We start from the raw sequence: 19211 nt of genomic DNA, 5'->3' as shown, positions 1-19211 counted from the left end.
AATAATTTAGTCTTGTCTATATTACTTAAAATGTGCAGAAATCATTTAAAAACGTAAATGACAAAATAATAGAGTGTCTGTGATTTCTTGGGAAAGGTCTTTTTTCTCTCTCCCTTTTGTTTCTGTATTACTTTTTAGAGAGGGAAAATAAAGACTAAAAGGGAAAAAGGAAGATTTGTTATATCACATATTGTCTTTGGGGCTTCAGGTGGGCACGTGCCGTTGTGGGCTTTGGCCCGTGGCGCCGCGGCGGGGCTCGGCTGTGGGCTGGTCCCGGTCGTCATCGCGGCTCATGTTTAATTCACGAGGAGGCAGCGGCCTCGGAAAAACTGGCTGCTGCTGGTTTCCAGGCATAAATACAAAGCGTAGCCGGTCTGAGGGAGAAGCGGCACAAAGGGACGCGGAACGGAGCAGTCTTTGCTTTCAAACTGAAGACTAAGAGAGTCAGGTAACGGTTCCTCTCTACGAGCTTTCATGTTACGATGATGACGAACCGGGAGCGCGAGGCTTCATTTCGCGGAAACCAGTGTGTTGTGCGTTTGTAACGTCAGCGTTAGTCGATAGTGAGCGTTACGGCACACAATGTAATAAATGTCACACACAGGTGTTTGTGTTGAAATGACTCACAGTCACACAAAGACGTCGTGTGTGGTTGAAAAAGGGGCGCCGTTTCGGAGAAAATCACTCATTTGTTATCCGTATACACATCTATTTCTATTTAATATTTTATTATTTTTTTCTTTTGAGTTTATTTTTCTCCCCACTATATACGTTTTAAGAGTTCCACTTTCCCAGTTTGTAGTCCCACAGCTGTCTCCTGCCTGTAATACGTGGCAGACCGCTGCCACACAGCTGATTTTCACACCAGCTGTTTCCCCAACTTTCCTCCGTCAGCCTTCTTTAAGACTGACTCGTTCTTTTTCATGCTTTTATTCTGAAAGTTTCCAAGCGCGTTTGATGGGGTTTCTTCTCAGAAAAGTGCCTCTAAAGGAGGGCAACTCATCATTTCCCACTCCTCCTCTAATCAGCTGATTGTTCAGTTAAACTCCAGCTTTCCCTGCCTAAACCAAAAATAAAATAATGAATAGATGGATTATTACAAAATTTTAAAAAAGTGCTTTAAACGTATTTCTGTTTGGTTTAAAGATTAGACACTGTTATTTTATCTGGTGGCTATTTTTATGTAAGTTCAGCTGCAGGCAGTCGTTTTATTTGATTTGATTTGATGTGATTATTTCTCTTAATACAGGTTTATGCTTTTATCTGCATCTATAGAAGGTTTCTTCCACTCCATCACCTCAGCTTTGGAAAACCAGAGCTTTGTAGAGAAGTGTGGAATGTCTGGCCTTTGGCTCGAATTTCTAAGACTGTACTTTGGAACAATTAATCTAGGAATCTAGCAAAGTCTGTTTTCATGCTACTTCTCTCATGGGACAGATAGAGGAAATGCAAATCTGAGTGTAAAGGCAGCTGGAAAGACCGGTCCACAGTTAAAGCTGTGGGTAAAGTGGAGAAACAGGAGCTCATCTGGTCATCTAAAGACTTTTTTTTTCATTAAAGTGGTTCAGAGTGTGTTGTACTTTAAGCTTTAACCACCAAAGCTCCGGTTTTTGGTCTGACGACATCATTTCTGTAGATCTTAGACCTGTGTCCTTCGGATGCTGCGGTGCAGGAAACAATGAGCAACCAGATCAGCGACCGTGCTGTGGTTGCGTTGTTATTATTTCAAGGTCAGCCTAATGTGGAAACTCTCAAAGAAAAGGAAAAAGTTATGCTCATATTTACATCTTCCACATTTCAGTTTTTTTAAAATATATATATATAATAAAATGTAGATTGTTTTTGCTCCAACAATCTAATGACAGATAGAGGTTTTTGCAAAAACGTTTTGAAAAATATTTACAACCAAAGATCAGATTTGTTGATTCTTACCCAAAGCTGTGTGTGTGAAAGTGTTTGCTTTCATGGAAACAGATCAAACTCTAAATCCATAAGACTTCCTTTAAACTGGGAGTGATCTTACAACACAGAATTTTAGAAAAATGGACCCAAATGCCATGTTTTTATGTTACCTGCAGCACCGTCGTCATGTACAGAAATTCAATGTACATATCAAATAAAAGGAATGTATAGAAAAAGAACATTTAAAAGGCTAAGCAGCATGACTTGATATTTTGTCTTGGAAACGTAGAAGTTCAAAAGCTCTGAACTGTTGCTGCAGCACATGGGGCAGCAGTAAACCTCGCTGCTGGCTAGTCAGCATTGTTCTGTAGATTGCAATTTCTAGGTCAGTGGTAACCCCTCGCCTCAATGTACTCTCCTCCAACCAGGAGCAGCCCAAACAATAATCTGTGACTCAAAAACAAACTCGCTGCTCTTCAGATAGTTCATAAAGAGGAAATCTTCAGTGATTTCCACATGGAAATCCCCGGTTTCCTGCATTGCAGCACTGCAACACAATTGCCTGACCATCGTTCAATTTCCTGAGAAGCAAAAGACACCTGAAGATCTTTTTATTTTATCAGCCTTTCAGCAAAATGTGGGTTGTGTTGGCAATTTCATAATTGTATGGGTTTTATTTTTATTTTTATCTCTTATACATTTTATTCCTGGTTTTATCCAGGAATAAATAATAATGTGACCTGGTTTGTTCAGTACTTAAAGATTTTTTCTGGGAAAAACGCCACAGCTATTTAACTTCTTTACTTACTTCAGAACGTACGATGGCTTGGTCACCTTGTTTCTGTAACGGGAAAACCATTCTTGTAAAACCTCACTTAGACCTTTGATCAAGGTGTGTAATATCCTAAAACATCAAAATCTTTTGCGAAAGGGACCGACATCTTCAGAGTTTATCTATTTAGTAGTTCTGTTAAGATAGGAAGTTAACCATATTACTTGTTTTAGAAAATAATAGTGCGTCCACTTAAAGTCCCACTCTGATCATATTTTTAAATTCTATTTTCAAAGTGCTGTTTTTAGTCAAAATCAGCAAAGCCTGGTGTTTTCTATGACATAGTTTCTGCAGAGTGGCAGTAGTTTATTAGAAATGCGCCTCTGAGTTGTGGGCGAGACCGTTGGTGCAGGGCTACCCCACTCCCTCTTCCCGTCCCTTTTGCTGAGAGCTCAGAGCAGGGAGCTTTTACCTACATCATAAATACGCACTTTTTCAAACTGGACTATTCTGTCTGCTGCTGATTCACAATAATTTGAATACAGAAATACCCAGAAATGCAATTTTGAGCTTAATTTCCTTTATATCTGTCCTCCATCATCAGATAAAGGCCACAAGAACATGTTGAAAAATCCAAAAGCACCATTTGCATGAGAGCGGGTCTTTAAAAATGCCTGTTGAAGAACGATAATACAGTAATAAATAAATGTATGTAGTATGTATATAGTAGATATAATAAAATAAACAATAAAATAAAAGTAGATATAATACAGTTTTTCATGTTAGTTGCCATCAGATATGGAAAAGAGGTTACAGGCAGAACATGACAGACATGATTTTAATGATGCCCATCATAGGAGTCACCTATAATATTTAATGTGTACAAAACTTATAGCAACCTTTTAAACTTCGAGAAATGTCTGTTACAGATATCATTCATAAATTTGGACTAAAATGAAATAAACCCAAGATCTGTCAGAAGGCGCCGAACATTTATTATATAATGATTAAATCATACATATTTAATGCGCTTGCAGTCAGTTTGCAGCATATAAATATTTTAGTATCATGTAAGCTTTGTGAAATTTGATTAAAAAACCACAATTATGCTATCAGACTTAATCACACGTACACAACAATACGGTAAGTTACATCAAGAAGAAAACCCACACTTTCTCCTTGTTTTTTTGTTATTTTTGGCCTGAAATTACCGTCATTCAGACATGTTGGTCTGTAACAGATCTAAAGTAAAAGAGCAGCAGCAACAGTGGAAACTGCCACGTGAAATCAACTACATGCTGCCGCTAATTGCAGGCGGCACCAGACAAACCACCCAAACTAGTAGCGCAGTCAAATTACAGATAATTAGAGATCACAAACTAGATCAAAAACTCCCATTTAGCAAAAATTATGCCCCAGATTCTTTTCAAAAAAATTAGATAGTCCTGATCTTTCAAGTGATCTGTATACTGTTCTAAAAATTCAAAGAGCAGCATTATCCCATATGTAATTTGTCTGTTAGTAAAGAATCTGTTAGTAAAGCTGGAGCCGGGCTGAGGTTTTCTGCGCATAGATGGACTGTATGTCAGCTTCAAAGAAACTTACAGAAGTGGAACTGAAACGTTTTGTTCTCTGAAACACAGACATAAGTCAGCGGAAATCAGCGGTTTTAGCAGCTGTGAGTTCAAAGCTGCTTCTGCAAAGTGAAGTTTCTTGAGTTCAGTACAAACAAAACCAATACATTTTGCAAATTTATGACAGAATATGTAAAAAACAACATTTCCTTTTAGTTAAATTATTCCATTTCATAATAAGACATATAAAAATCCCTTTAATCTTTTATGACAGCTTTCTATAAGCAGCAAAAAAAACCATTAACATTTAAACTACGCAGTGCAGCTTATATTTTAAGGACACAACACAACCTTATGATGATTTTTTTCAGGCTTGTTTCCCACTTTTGAAGGAGGTGCCTGACCTACATCTGGGATGATGCTCCCGCTGTCAGATGATGCATGTTGACACTTGTAGATTAACAGTTTTGACCCATATTTGCTTTTGAGGTCAGCTGTCAATCCAGAACATTCGCAGATTTACTGTAAACCCCCTACGTCCTCATGTTGGTGAACCTGTTCCCATTTTTTGTGGTGTTTGTCTTAAGACTATTGTCAGCTGTTGAATGCTCAGATGATTCATCAAGCTGACTCATCAGCTCTGACAAGATCAAACCAGCTCAGTGGCCTAATGGGAAAGGGTTTGTCCTGAGACTGGCAGCTTGTTGGTCTGATCTCACATTGTAGTCATTTAAAATGACAGCATCAGTTAAACCACCTGATGGGTTATCAGGTTATAAATATTGAATATTAATCATTTTGTCAACCACAAATTACGATATGAATAGAACCGTTGTTAAAATGAATCGTTACAGATCTAACATCAGTAATTCCATGAGGGAAAGTCAGCATGTGTCTCCTCCATATTATAATCTACTGCCCTGTGTCCAGTGTTGCTGTGGAAACAAAGCGAGGAGTCAAGCTGTCACAGCAAGACACAGACGGATTTTTTCTTAAACTGACTGATTTCCTTTTGAATGTTCGAATAGTAGCACTAACAATCTAAATACTACAGTACAGACTTCTATTTCCTCTGTTGGCATGGCGCCTGCGTGCTATTACCCAACACAGATATCCTTTTAACTACCAATCATGTTTGCGTTGAAATCACAAGGCGGAGTTCTCTTTTCTCCACGCTCACTGAGAAGAATCCACCTGAATCCAAGAGTCTGTGACAACAAATCCTGTTCTTGCCTGTCCAATTTGGCCTTTCCCATTAGTAAATGCTAATACAAAGTCAGTAGACAGACCAATGTACACACGTGATGGAAAATAAGCCCCAATCTCAGTTAATTACAGTCATAAACATAGCTGTAAATGTGGGTTGTTGGAAACAGAATACCAATAAAGCAGCGTATATCAGCTGTAAAAAAAAAGGCTTTTAATTAGCAGCACAACTGCATGAGGTGAAGTAAAAAGCAGGCGTTTTGGCAGAAACATGGCAAAATGATTATTTCAGCCAGTTAAGGAAGATTAAAAGGTGTTTTTTATAAGTTTGGTCAACCTGCATTTCTTTTTCATCTCATCAGCGTCTTTCCTTACTTTGACTGGTGTTCTTGCCATCTACATTCAGAGAGAATATTTAAAAGTCTGCTATACATTTTTTAAGTGTCAAAGATTCTGCTGTTTAATAGCTTTTTTTTTTCAGCCTGCTTTTTAAAACAAATACCATTCTTGATGGATTGGATTTGTGAGCTTACTGTGGGTTTAAGGCATTTGTCACCACTGGGTATTCTTGCCCAGCATCAGCTTGGACAAAACTCTTTCAGTTTTCTGGTATTCTTTATCTGGAAAACCTTAAAAAAAATTCTTTTCAAAGTAAAACTACATAATCGTGTATATCACCTTTTGTGGTGTTTAAGGGGAGAATATAAACAATATATATGCCATTGATCTGTTTCAGACTCCATCGAAGAGAAGCTTGGACGGCATGCAAAGTTGTGAAATTTCCTCAGACAGCACTGATGATCCTCTTTGTAGTGGCCCACACCCTCATCGACAGCCTCGAATAGTAGTGATTGGTGCCGGCTTGGCTGGCCTTGCTGCAACTAAGTTCCTACTGGAAAACGGCTTCACAGATGTCACGGTCCTAGAGGCATCAGACCGCATCGGTGGGAGAGTTCAGAGTGTTCATCACGGTCAGATGATGCTTCCCTGTTTGTTTTCTTCTTTGTTTTTACATTTTACGGCATAAATGGCTCGATAAAAGCAAGGGCCCACTTACTGTGTGAAAACTCAACACAGCCTTTCCATTAGAGAAACTGCAGATTACTGTGCTTTCCCTTCTCTTATTTCTAATCAAATAGCATTCATGGGTGAATCTGACACCCCAGGGTAAAGGTCTTCAGAACATATGATCCTTAGCTAACTTTAGTGAAGTGTCAGTGATCCTGTCATCTCACAATAGGCTTTAATTAGGATTTAAAGCTATACAATTATCCAATTACATTTATGCGCTGAATAAGCTTTTAGTTTGTTTATTAATGAATCACAAAAGAAAAAAGTCCTGTTAACAAAGGGACTATGACAGATTGAGAAACAGATGTTCAACTGGGAACCAGAACATTTTTTATTGTGGATCAAATCAAGAACATATTTGAATGTAAGATAACACTAGATCTTGGAAAACAGGAGGTAGCCCCTACTGTCTGCTACAAGCACAACCTGATTTTAAAAAATGTGAAAGAGTGCTTTAACAAAATCAGCAGAAAACTTCAACATTTACATGAGTTTCACTGTCAAGCTTGTTGGCTGTTCAGTCATGAATTTTCTTCAACTTTACTCATTTTAAACAATTCTTAAGTTCTTTTGGTCAAAAAATACATTATCTACTTCATTTTTATATTTATAAATATCTAGAATTGTACTACTATGTAAAGTTTTTTATTATATTGTATTCAGGAGGAACAACCTTGGAACTAGGAGCTACCTGGATCCATGGTGCCAACGGTAACCCGGTGTATCACCTGGCAGAGGAAAATGGACTGCTGGAGCACACCACAGACGGAGAAAGGAGCGTCGGCCGCATCAGCCTGTACGCCAAGAACGGCGTGGCTCACTACCAGACCAACGGGGGCAAAAGGATTCCCAAGGACCTGGTGGAGGAGTTCAGTGATCTGTACAACGAGGTCAGAGCACACAACCATTTCAGATAGAGAAAAGCGACCATGCAGACTTTGATCTTGGGTCGCAGTTTGCATGATCACAATGATATGCAGACTGTATGTAATGTATTTGAGCACTGCAAGAGATTTTAAATGTTTCTTATCATTTATGTAAATAATACAGGAAATATTGTTTCATATGGAAACAATATAAAGGTGTCTTCATGAACTGTTTGTGAAACATGAGCAACACAGTGAGCTGTTTTCATGTGAAACATCCTGATGCATACCATTATACGGCGTCTCTGCCCTTTGACTTTCTTTTTTCTTGGGCGATTTCACCACTGTTTTGTTTCTTCATACACTTCCTCTCCTTTTTTTCTCCCTTCACCCTTGAAAAACTGTTTGCGTTTTTCTTTTTTTGTCCTTCTTTTAGGTGTACGAGCTGACTCAAGAGTTCTTCCAAAATGGGAAGCCGGTTTGTGCTGAGAGCCAGAACAGCGTTGGCGTTTTTACTCGAGATGTGGTGCGCAAGAAGATCACGGTGGATCCAGATGACTCTGAGATTATCAAGAAGCTCAAGCTGTCAATGCTTCAACAGTACCTCAAGGTGTGTGTCTGTTTTTTCTATTTTATTTCTCTGTTTGTATTGTGTTTTTCTTTGTCAACTTTAGAAGTACTACTGCAAACGGACAATGAAATACACACATTCAAATACATTATTTTATTTGAGCTTTTTTAGACAATCATTCTGTTTGCAATGTATTCCTAAACCACAAAAGATTACGAAAATTATAAAACTGAAAACAACGTGGATTTTCTAAACTCCCTTTAAATAAACTTTACTAAAACTGTATATTCTGTTAAGTAGAACTAAGTTTTAAATTAGCAAAAAAAAAGTTAAAAACAATGAAATTCCTGCAAAAGTATTACTATTGTTGCTGAAATGTGTGTCACTATAACAAATGCATGTCCTTTATACTCTCTCATATTTTCCCTTTTATGCTTCCATTCACACATTGACACACAGGAAACAAAGGATGTTGCAAAATGCACAGGTGACAAATCAGGTCACGCGTAAGCCACAATGACTAATTACCTATTGAACCACAGACGCCACATATTATAAGAACTGCTGTAAACAGAACCCGTCCCCAGCTTGTATAAACCCACCCTGTGGGCGTATAGACAGAATAGAATGTACTATAGTGATGCATTCCAAGAAATGATAACAAAAGACATGCAATCAGTTGCCCCGGGCTGTTTGAACATGTGCAATCGAGTTTGTGTACTCAGCTTTTGATATTAACTATACAGTGTAGCTTCCTCACCTGAATCTGTGTCAATGTGGTGAACTGTCTCAGGTGGAAAGCTGTGAAAGCAGCTCTCCCAGCATGGATGAAGTATCTCTGAGTGAGTTTGGAGAGTGGACAGAGATCCCTGGTGCACATTATGTCATTCCTGAAGGTTTCATGAAGATCGTGGAGCTCCTGGCCCAAGACATCCCATCCCATACCATCTGTCTTGGCAAACCAGTGCGCCACATTCACTGGAACTACTCAGCCCAGCATCAGGAGGTCATTGCCAAGAATAGCGACAGCAACCACAATGATAACAACTACGGCCGCCAACCTCGAGAGGAGCCCTTCAGCTTGGGCCGTCCTGTTTGTGTGGAGTGTGAAGATGAGGAGTGGATCACGGCTGACCATGTGATAGTAACGGCATCCCTCGGTGTGCTGAAGCAGAACCACGAGGCCATGTTTTTCCCATCTCTTCCAGAGGACAAAGTGTTGGCCATCGAGAAGCTGGGCATCAGCACCACCAACAAGATATTCTTAGAGTTTGAAGAGCCCTTCTGGAGTCCAGAATGCAACAGCATCCAGTTTGTGTGGGAGGATGAAGCTCAGCTTGAGCAGCTGGCATACCCCGAGGAGCTGTGGTACAAAAAGATCTGCAGCTTTGATGTCCTCTACCCACCTGAGCGCTACGGCTACATGCTGAGTGGCTGGATCTGTGGGCAGGAGGCGCTGTACATGGAGCGCTGCGATGACGAAACCGTGGCTGAAACCTGCACTGAGCTGCTGCGGCGTTTTACAGGTCAGGGCACAATCACATCATCTAAGCTTAAGCACTAGAAATGTACTCACATCCTATGAGATTTTTTATATTTATATATATATCTTAATAAATTGAACACTTTTAAGAGTTTTTAGTTTAAACATCAGAATTAGAGTAACCGTGGGATGGCGGAAATTAAATAAGTCAGCTCTTCTCAGAAAGTCAACTGACATGAGGATGTGGCATCACCACATCCTTCTCAAAAAGAAAGAAAAGAATACTGAGGAGCTGAATGACTTAGATGTCTTTTTGTGAGTTATAAAAATACTAGCTAACTGGTCTGTCATCGTCACAAAGCATCCTCAATTATTCACTTTTCATTTCCAGCCTTTCTTGTTCTGTGAGGCGAGGCAGCACAAAGTAAACAGGGGCGTTTATTTTTAATTTTTTTTAAACCAAGATATCTATTAACTGCTTCTTCAGGAGAAGAGAACACATAAAACACAGAATTGTGCACACCCAGAATGTGAGCTCTTTGTGTGGTCTGATGTATTGTTTGGTCACACATTAGGAAGGAGGAGGAGAGAGTGAAAGGCTGGTGTCTGGCTCACAAGTAGGTCACAGTGTGACTACAGAGGCAGAGACTGTCACTTCAGTGGACTGGTGTTTGCTCAATAGTCACTGTGAAACCCACACCGCCCTCACTTAGCTCCGCTTCATCATGTAAAGTCGGAGCTCGCTGCTGTCAGAGGATCGCAGGTGAAAGACTTCAATGCACAGTTGCTGCATTCCTACTTGGAAATAATAAGACTCGTTGATTTAGAAACCTTTTTGTAGATGCATAAGTGCTGCACTTGTAGAAAAAAAAGTCAGCATATCCTACATACCTCCGGTTACTTCAAGGATACATTTATTAAAGCTTATTTCTTCAGTACAAAATGCTGTAATTGCTCGCCAGACCTCAAATCCTGTAGTTTCAGTTAAAGATACATCTTACATTCTCAATTTTATGATCTATTTGTTTAACATAAATCAGCAAAAATCTTTTTATTTTGCTGCGTCAATATTGTGAAGACATTTTAATCCAAACTATGAGCTTTACTTTGATGCTAAATTATGGTAGTGTTTGTGCCTTACTATGCGTGATCTTTTAAGAGTATTTTAGCTTCTTTCTACAACTCCAAAGCACGCTTGTTAGGTTTATGTTGATGGATTATATAGACTTCTTTTTTTACTATAAAAAAGTCATTAATTGCTAATAAGACGTAACAAGATATTATGCAAGTAAACATTTTTGTGACAAGGGTCTTCCCATTCCCCATAACTTAGCCATTCAATTGACACTGACAAAATTAGATTTTAAAAATACTGGGGGGAAAAACATGTTTCTCAGTGTAACACTGCATTTAACTGTGTGAATATGTTGTGGAATACAAACTTCAGATGGAGATGAATTCTATCATAGTGGCAGATAATTGCCCTGTTTTTGATTTTTTAATCACCAGTCCCACCATCCCCATCGTTGACTCCCTTCTTTCATTTGTCTGCAGGGAACCCTGACATTCCGAAGCCCCGCCATGTCCTGCGTTCGTCATGGGGCAGTAACCCGTACATCCGAGGCTCCTACTCCTTCACCAGGGTTGGGTCCAGTGGTGCAGACTGTGAGAGGCTGTCAATGCCGCTGCCTTATGCCAACAGCACCAAGGCTCCTGTAAGAACATAGAGGGTGACCCATTAACCCACTCCATGAAAATTGTGTTTTTGGGCTTTTTAACAGGTTCTTCTGGCATTTTGTCTGATCATGAAGGACATGTATGAAGAAAATCCAGCTTAAAATTGCATTTCTGAGGAATTCTTTATTCTAATTGTTGCACATTTGTGACAGAAAATACATTAGACAGACCAGAAACTCCCTGCTCCGCACCATCCACTTGCAGACAAATAGATTAATTTTCCTCGTCGGCGCTGTGATTCGGCTCAAACCTGTACGGCTGCAAAGCTCTGATTTAGCTAGTTCAATTTGTAACTCCAGTAATTTTGCGCTGGGGGTTGTGAGGGGCTTTAAGCTAGCGAGTAAGCACATAAACAGATGGCTCTCAACAACGGAAAGGGGATGGGCGGCGGAGTTACTACCCGCCAATGGTCCCGCCCACATTTCAGGGGTGAATTTCTAATGAACTACTGTCCTAGAAAATTACAGTTTTATTGATTTTTTCTAAAAATTTATAACCAAAAGACCACTGGGAATGGTTTGACAATAGCTCACAATATGATCAGAGTGTGTTTTTCATATAACTTTTAAAGTGTGTGTAGTTTGTTTACAGTCCTTTAATTATTTTGCTGTAAGCAGTCATCTCTCAAGCAGGCAAAGATATTTTTGCTCAAAAGTTGCAGATTTTTTTTCAATATTTTAGTGAGTATAGAAATGAAAGATGTAAGTATTATAGCGCTGTTGTTAGTCAGGCTTAAGTGCTCAAAGTCAGCCCATAAATGTCATCATCAATGCCATGACCCTGTCAGGATGGCAACGAGCACTCATGACTTGCCAGGGGTTTAAGACCAAGCTTGACACTGCTGAAGGAACCGCGAGACCCCTCTCCTGGGAGTCCTTCAGCCCTGTCAAACACAAATCACACATCAGACCCCAGGACAGCCAGTGCAGTCTCTCGTGTGTGGCACAAAGGGAAGCAGGAATAGAAAATAGTATTTGACAGAAGCCAAAAATATGTCAAGATGATGACACTGTTTTGTCCCCCCCCCCTTCTTTTTTTTCATTTTCTGCAGCCCCTGCAGGTCCTGTTTGCTGGAGAGGCCACTCATAGAAAATACTATTCCACAACGCATGGTGCTTTGCTATCAGGACAGAGAGAGGCCACGCGACTGATAGACATGTACCAGGACTTGCACAAAGCCGAAACCACAAAGCCTACCATATAACATAGAACCCAAAACCTCTGACCTGTGAAAATATTAAAAATGAAACATTGAGTTAATGCTTTCTGTCATTATGATTAATTTATACCCAAGTAAAGCATAGCCTTCATTATACTGATAATCAAGTTTTGTTTCTGACATGCTGTAGATCAGGAATTATGCTAATTTGTTTTTTTTAAATGAGCTTCTAAATTTGCCAACGGTGCTATTATTTCATGTCTATTTCATTTGTCTTTATATTTTTTTTTATAAATCAGTAAATTCATGTTCATAAAAGCAGCATCTGTAATTTCCCTTGTTTTTTAAGTGCCTTCTTTATGTAAGTCAATGTTAGTTAAAATGATGAAAATGTTAAAGAGAAATAACACAAGCTGAGAACATTTCAAAAAAATAAACAATAAACGTTTGATCTACAAATCATACCAGAATGTTTTAATTAATTTAGCATTAAAGGCCGACAGTAGATTGGATTTCTGCTATGCTGGATAATATTTTGGAGGACAGTAAAACTCCAATTAATATGTCTGAATTTGACCATCTTTTTGGCATTTGGAAGAATTTCTGACAGAAAACAGGAATTGAGCACAAATGATATTGAAGGAAAAAACTGCCAAGTGGCTGAACGCTGTGCAGTGTCATTCCAAAGTAACACATTATGTTTGAACAGACCTCAGCTTCTGTTGGGTGGAGCAGTCAGTCCTCAAAAGTCAATCAATCTTTAGACTGCTGTTTCAAATTGGGATTCATTCCAGCAAAATAAAATCATTTTTATTACATTTTTATTTTGGCACACTGTTCTGAGCTTGTAGCCCATGGAATTATTTTATGTTTATCTTTGGAAAAACATAATTTTTCACATATTTCCTGGTAGAAAAATAGCTTGATTATAATTGTTTTAAAAATTTTATTTATTTTTATTTTTTTCTAACTTGTCCTGTCCAACAGCTAGGCAGGCAGATGAGAGCTGAGGGCCTCTTGTGTTGGACATATTTTACTTTAACAAGAGGGGTTATTCATCTTCAGACAAACCAAAGGTATGACTGAATAAACCCCTTTTGTAATTGAGGCCAAACTTTTATTCATTTCAACCATGATTGAAAATCTTTGGTGTTGGACCGGACGGAAAAGGAAAGAAGGGAAGAAGAGGGAGGGATGTCGGGGGGGGGGGTGTGATAGTGAGAGGGGGGGGTAAGACCATGAAGCAGCATAAAGCAGACAGGTTTACTGGTTGTTTATCATTACGGTACAGTTCAAATGTAGTACAAAAAGGGCGGGGCCTGTTCACACACACTCAAATATTATCAACACACCTGCCCAACGCAGGGCCCCACCGGAGAAGGACGCCCACAGCCCCAGAGGAGCACCCCACCACCACCCAGGAGTTCCGGGCATCCCCCCGCCCCAACCCCAGGTACGAGCCAGGAACCCCCAAGGGAGACCCGCTCCGCACTCCAGGCAGCCACCCACCCGGCCCACGGTTGGTCCAGGGAGGAGCAAGGCAGGGGCCCGCCGCCCCCACCCAGGAGGGGGGAACCCCGGGGAAAAAAGGGTGGCCCACAAGGGGTGTTATAAATATGGCCCGACCAGGCTCGGCCATGTTGGAAGTTTGGCGGGGCCCAGCGCTCAGGGGCAAGGACCAGGACCCACCCCCCAGGGACACGAACACCCCCGGCTCAGGTGTAATATGAACCCCCCCACCGTGCGGAGAGAGCACCGCCGGGCCCAGGGAGCCGGCACCCAAGGGACACGGCCACCATCGCCAAGGGGCCCGCACCCCCCCCCACAGACTAGTCTGTTCAACTATAAATAGTTGTGGACTGCAGCTGCCATCAACAAGAAAGAGTCTGAATTTTTTAACATGCAGGAGTCTGTGACCTCTGTTAGTAAAAAACAAAAACACGGGTGGATTTAAATGTCAACAATGACTTTATACCAGTTATATGTCCAAAATACTTTTAGAAATCAAGTCAACTTTATTTATAAAGCGCTTTTAAAACAGCAGAAGCTGACCAAAGTGCTTAACAATGCAGGATAACAACAAAACAACAAACTAAAACAAACAGCATAAAATCAATAAATTAAATAAAAACCATTAAAAACATCAACTCACACTGTGTTATAAGCCAGGGAGAAAAAGTGAGTTTTTAACTTGGATTTAAAATCATTCATTGAACGGGCCTCCCTAACCTGCATAGGGAGTGCATTCCACAAGCTGGGGCCAGCAATGGCAAAGGCTCTATCCCCTCTGAGTTTCTGCCTTGTCCTTGGAACATTTTTAATTCCACTAAACTCTAAATGTCTTAGCTTTTACCAGCAATGTGACACTTTAATGTACTTATGACTCGTAATTGTTTTTTCTTTGAAATAAATAAAGTTAAAGGATTGCAAGTAAGTATGAAAAATACATTTAAAGCTGGGCTGTGTTATTACAAATTCTCTTTGCAGACATATTGTAGCTAAAAACTTGTCACGATTGAGTTTGTGTGGTCATTTAAAATATGTTATCCTAAATTTGATAGATAGTCAAAGCAGCATCAACATTACAGCATCTTCCTGATTCCTAATGTAAAAAACATGCATGTAACCCTTGTGCTATCCTAGGCACTTTAACATTGGGAGTTGGGTCATCTAGACCCACTAGAAAGTGTGCTGAACCTTTTTTCTGAAAAAGTGATCTTCACTGGTGTCCATGGATTACATGAAATCTTTCCACCTTTCTTCACCTTTTTCATGGTAGGAATAACACGTCAATATGAGGGTGGGGTCATCTAAGATAGCACAAGGGTTAAAAACATTTGCTGTCTGTCATGACTTTGTTCCAAAGACAACAAGTATGTAAAAGAAGGGAAAAATATAACAAAGGCATACTAATCCTCCTGAATAAGCTTAGCTTTAACATACATTTCCTTGGATCTTTATTGGTGTACCTCAGGGTTCTGCACTAGTGTTCCTTTTTTCTTTTTTGCCATTAACTCTTTAATTAAAGAAAAAAATTAAATATTAGAATTTGGGCTGATGCTCAGCCCCCTTTCACCCACATGATGACACATTCCTGGCAAAGATACTTGCCTTGCTTCTTGACATCTGTACATAAATAATAATAAAAAAACAATGTCATGTAAACACATGTAAACCTGGCCAAAATGACTTCTTGTTTCTCCACCTTATTAGGCAGACTTACCAAGGAAAATGCCATTCCTAATAAATAAATAAAGAGCAGATACCCCTGAGGATGATGCAGGATAGACAGCCCTGAGATGACCCTTGTTTTTAATGAGTTGATCTATTGACTTTAATATAGCATTCAATTTGGTGCTGTGTCTCCTTCACAATAACCTTGTCAGACATAATCAGAAACCACAAAGTATTTTCCCATGTTTCTTCATGCTTTTAGAATGATGCTCTCCCAGGGATTAATAACAGGGGCCTTCCTCTGTTATAAATTGTCAAGATGCACCTCTTTATTGCCCCAACTTACCATGTCGCACTGCTAAGCTCACTGTATCCCTTTACCTCTGCCTCTGAAACTTGACCTGGTTGTCGTCATTACGCTCTCCTCTTTGGCTCTTGTGACCTGACACTTTGCTTTCTGGAACTTATATTACTTCTTTGTAAGTCCTTTTAAAAAAATAGAAAGGTCGGACGATCTGACTGACTAAAAAAAGTAAATGTTCCCTGAATTGAGCGCGGACTCACAGGTGAATGTAGACTAATTGATATTGTTAATGTTTGTAAGCTGAAACCTTGTTTTCTGCTGGCAGTGTACGTACTCACCCTCGTCCCTCATTATTGAGACAGCAGAGAGGGAAACTCTGGGACTTAGTCCTGGCAGGAGTCTTCCTCTGGCAAGAGAACAGTGAGTCTGCCTTGGACTTAACCCTTCAGCTGCAGCTTTCAGAGACAGCTTTGTGCTTCAGTACTTTAGGAGACAGTTTTTAAAGGAACAGAACACGAGCGGCTGAATTAATTTATCAGCCTCAAAAAAACTTTTCCTTTTTTCAATTTGACTTCTCTGAAAAAAATGCAAATTGTTACATTTCCTTACTTTTTTAATTTTGTTGTCCAGGACGGTTGGTTTTTGTTTTGTTATTTATTTATTTTTTTTATGCAGGAAGCCCCTACTTGAGCATTGGATAAACACAAAGGTGTGCAATGGAAAAGAAAACTAATAATTTCATCTTTTTTTTCCTGGAAAGGTAGAGATGAAAGTTCCCACTTGCAGGTTCCCCGGTGATAGGATTTAAAACTTCACAGAGAAAAATGACCTGAATGAGTGAAAATGTCAATAGTTTTGAAAGAGATGAAGCAAGAGGCACAAAAAACAACAAAAAAAAAACAAAAACAAATCAGCACTAAAATGACTGAAACCGGAAAACAATAGTAAAACCCGAAAGCAGAATACCTAATTGAGCAAACTTGAAGACGCTGAGAATGATTAACTAATGGAGGTGTGGGTAGTTAGCAAGTGAAACTAGGTGACACATTACTACGGAGTAAACACAGATCCTGAAAACAGAACAGCAGAGCATAACATGAACCTTGACAGTACTGAAAATAACTATTGGCCAACTAGCACCAGTCCTTTCAGTGTTGATATAATATACATAAAGTGACCAATTTATTCTATCTTTACTTTGTGTTACTTTGACACTATATTTTGAGTAAATTAAAAGTTTTTTCGCGTTTATTTTTATTTTGTTTTAATATAAAGCTCATTAATCCTTTGTCCAGTGTTTCTGAATTATTAGTTGTCCAAAATAATGTATTACTTCTCAATGTATAAAAACGTTTTTTGCATAAAATATTTTTAAATTTAGTATTTTGGAACAGATGAAGATTATTTTTATACAATTTAAGGTTTTAAAACTTTTGATGTCATTCTAAATTTTGGGTCATTTTAAGGTCAAAGTTGACATAAACTAATGTTGGGTCTTTAAACTTTACAGATGATAGAACTGAAACTACATGATACTGACAAAAGGTTGCAAATGAAATCTTTTGCATTGTATGACATCTGAAATGTTTGTATTCCAGCTGTTCCCTTCGAGCGTTGGCATATTGCGTCATGTAAGCCTCTCATCTGCATCCATCTCCTTCACAGCAACCATGCTCACATCCTGCTCCTCTGCATCCTTACTTCAATAAATCTCCTTTTTGTCTTCCTCTAGAACTCTTTCCAAATACATCACCCTTTTACCAGCACAACCCCTGTCCCTCCTCCTGGGCATCACAACACTCCATTCCACAGCCACCTCTTCTACTCTGTTCTAACATTTTCCTCATTTATCAGCTCTTCAGAGCTCTCCTTCAATTTTTCCATTATACTTGTAGGACCAGTCAACACATAACCTGCTGCAAATCCTTCAGCCTCTGTTGATCTGCATTATAAACATGTACAGATCACCTCTCCTTCCTTTCTGTCTATCTCATCAAACAAGTCCTCATGCATCCCTTGTGCTGCATCTCCCTCTACTCATTCACTGCTGTCTTCTGTGTCCCACATCTTGGGCAACCTTTTATACTTTTCCACAGACTGCTGAATGTTTTCATTCCATCATTAAGTCTCCTTATATGCTTTCCTCATTCATGTAAATGAATCATGTAATCAACTTGTGTGGTCCTTCCTCCACTTTTTATGCCACCCGATGCTCCTCTTGGTAAAAATTACTTCACCACTGACATTTCCATTCCTTTGGCAAAAACACCATCTGTCTCTCTGAATTCCTGTCCTGAGAACCAAACTTCTCCATCACTTCCTTATCACATCTGTTTCCCTCATCCACATGTCTGTTAAAGTCTGTTCCAGTCTCCACTTTCTCCCCTCTAGGGATTCCCTATCACATCTATCTCCCCTCTGAATGACTTCTGCTGCTTTAGCTCACATCCTACCTGAAGGACATGACCAGCAAAAACATTCAACATCACACCTTCAACTTCCAGCTTCAGGCTCATCACTCTATCTGGCACTCTCTCCACCTCCAGAACATTTTTAAAAAGCTCCTTGTCCTACTCCATTCCTTCTTCCATCCACAGATGCTACGTCTCTACATCTGTTCAGTGTGCAGGTGACCTTCCTAAAAATGGTTACCAAATAAATTAGCAGAGAAAAGGTCTTATCACCTTCCTGCTCTTCTGTCAGCTTTGCTTTTATTTATTTTTCCAGAGGGACAAAATGTACTGGTACACTGACTGGATGCCTTCCTCACAACAATGAGCTACCGCTGAGGTTAATGACAAATGAGAAGGATTGAGACCAACTGTCCAGGATGTCCCCTGCCTTCGCCCACAAATAGCCGAGAGGGACAGAGAAGGTTTAGAAGATGGATGAATGAATGAATGAATACATAAATGAATGAATTAATAAATGAATGAATGATATTACTATTGTTAGTAGAGACTGTTTAGTGTTTTAGTTAAACAAGTACATAAGAAATGTAAAGAAATAGGTAAGAAATTAGTTTTAAAGTTGATTTTGTTCATTCACTGCTTAAAGGTCAGACTTCCAGTTAATAGATTACAGCTTTGACTAATTAATCTTCCTAATTATGGCTTTTGATCTCCTCTTCTTTACTTTTTCTCTTTGTGATTCTTCAATTAATCTTAGGTAATTGTTGTAAAAAATCTTTTGAGTCATAAAATGCACAAGGACCCTGTAGAAAAAAGGTAGACATCAATAAAATCACACCAAACAATCAAAAGGATGCTTGACATTTTTTAAATCACATTTTCTAATAAACTGGAAGTAAATACCGTATCTGAATTTTCAGAAAATACTTTTAATCTTCCAGCGACAGAACAATAAACTATCCGATTTTGCCAAACTACAGA

At 39.3% G+C, this 19211-nt stretch overlaps 1 protein-coding gene across 1 annotated transcript; it reads left to right on the top strand.

The window, feature by feature from the left end:
• The first annotated feature begins 210 nt into the window (after positions 1-210).
• Positions 211-12803, top strand: LOC144994500 (spermine oxidase-like). The gene is made up of 7 exons (XM_078952477.1): positions 211-448; positions 6191-6425; positions 7189-7415; positions 7828-8001; positions 8756-9488; positions 11000-11160; positions 12234-12803. The coding sequence occupies exons 2-7, from the start codon at positions 6218-6220 to the stop codon at positions 12384-12386; spliced, it is 1656 nt and encodes a 551-aa protein (XP_078808603.1). The 5' UTR covers positions 211-448; positions 6191-6217; the 3' UTR covers positions 12387-12803.
• The last annotated feature ends 6408 nt before the right edge of the window (positions 12804-19211 follow it).

The sequence above is a fragment of the Oryzias latipes genome, chromosome 1 (assembly GCF_053564925.1).
Source record: "Oryzias latipes strain Hd-rR chromosome 1, Olatipes_Hd-rR_3.1".
NCBI lineage: Eukaryota > Metazoa > Chordata > Actinopteri > Beloniformes > Adrianichthyidae > Oryzias > Oryzias latipes.
Note: the sequence above shows the minus strand (reverse complement) of the source record. Positions and strands in the feature narration are given on the sequence as shown.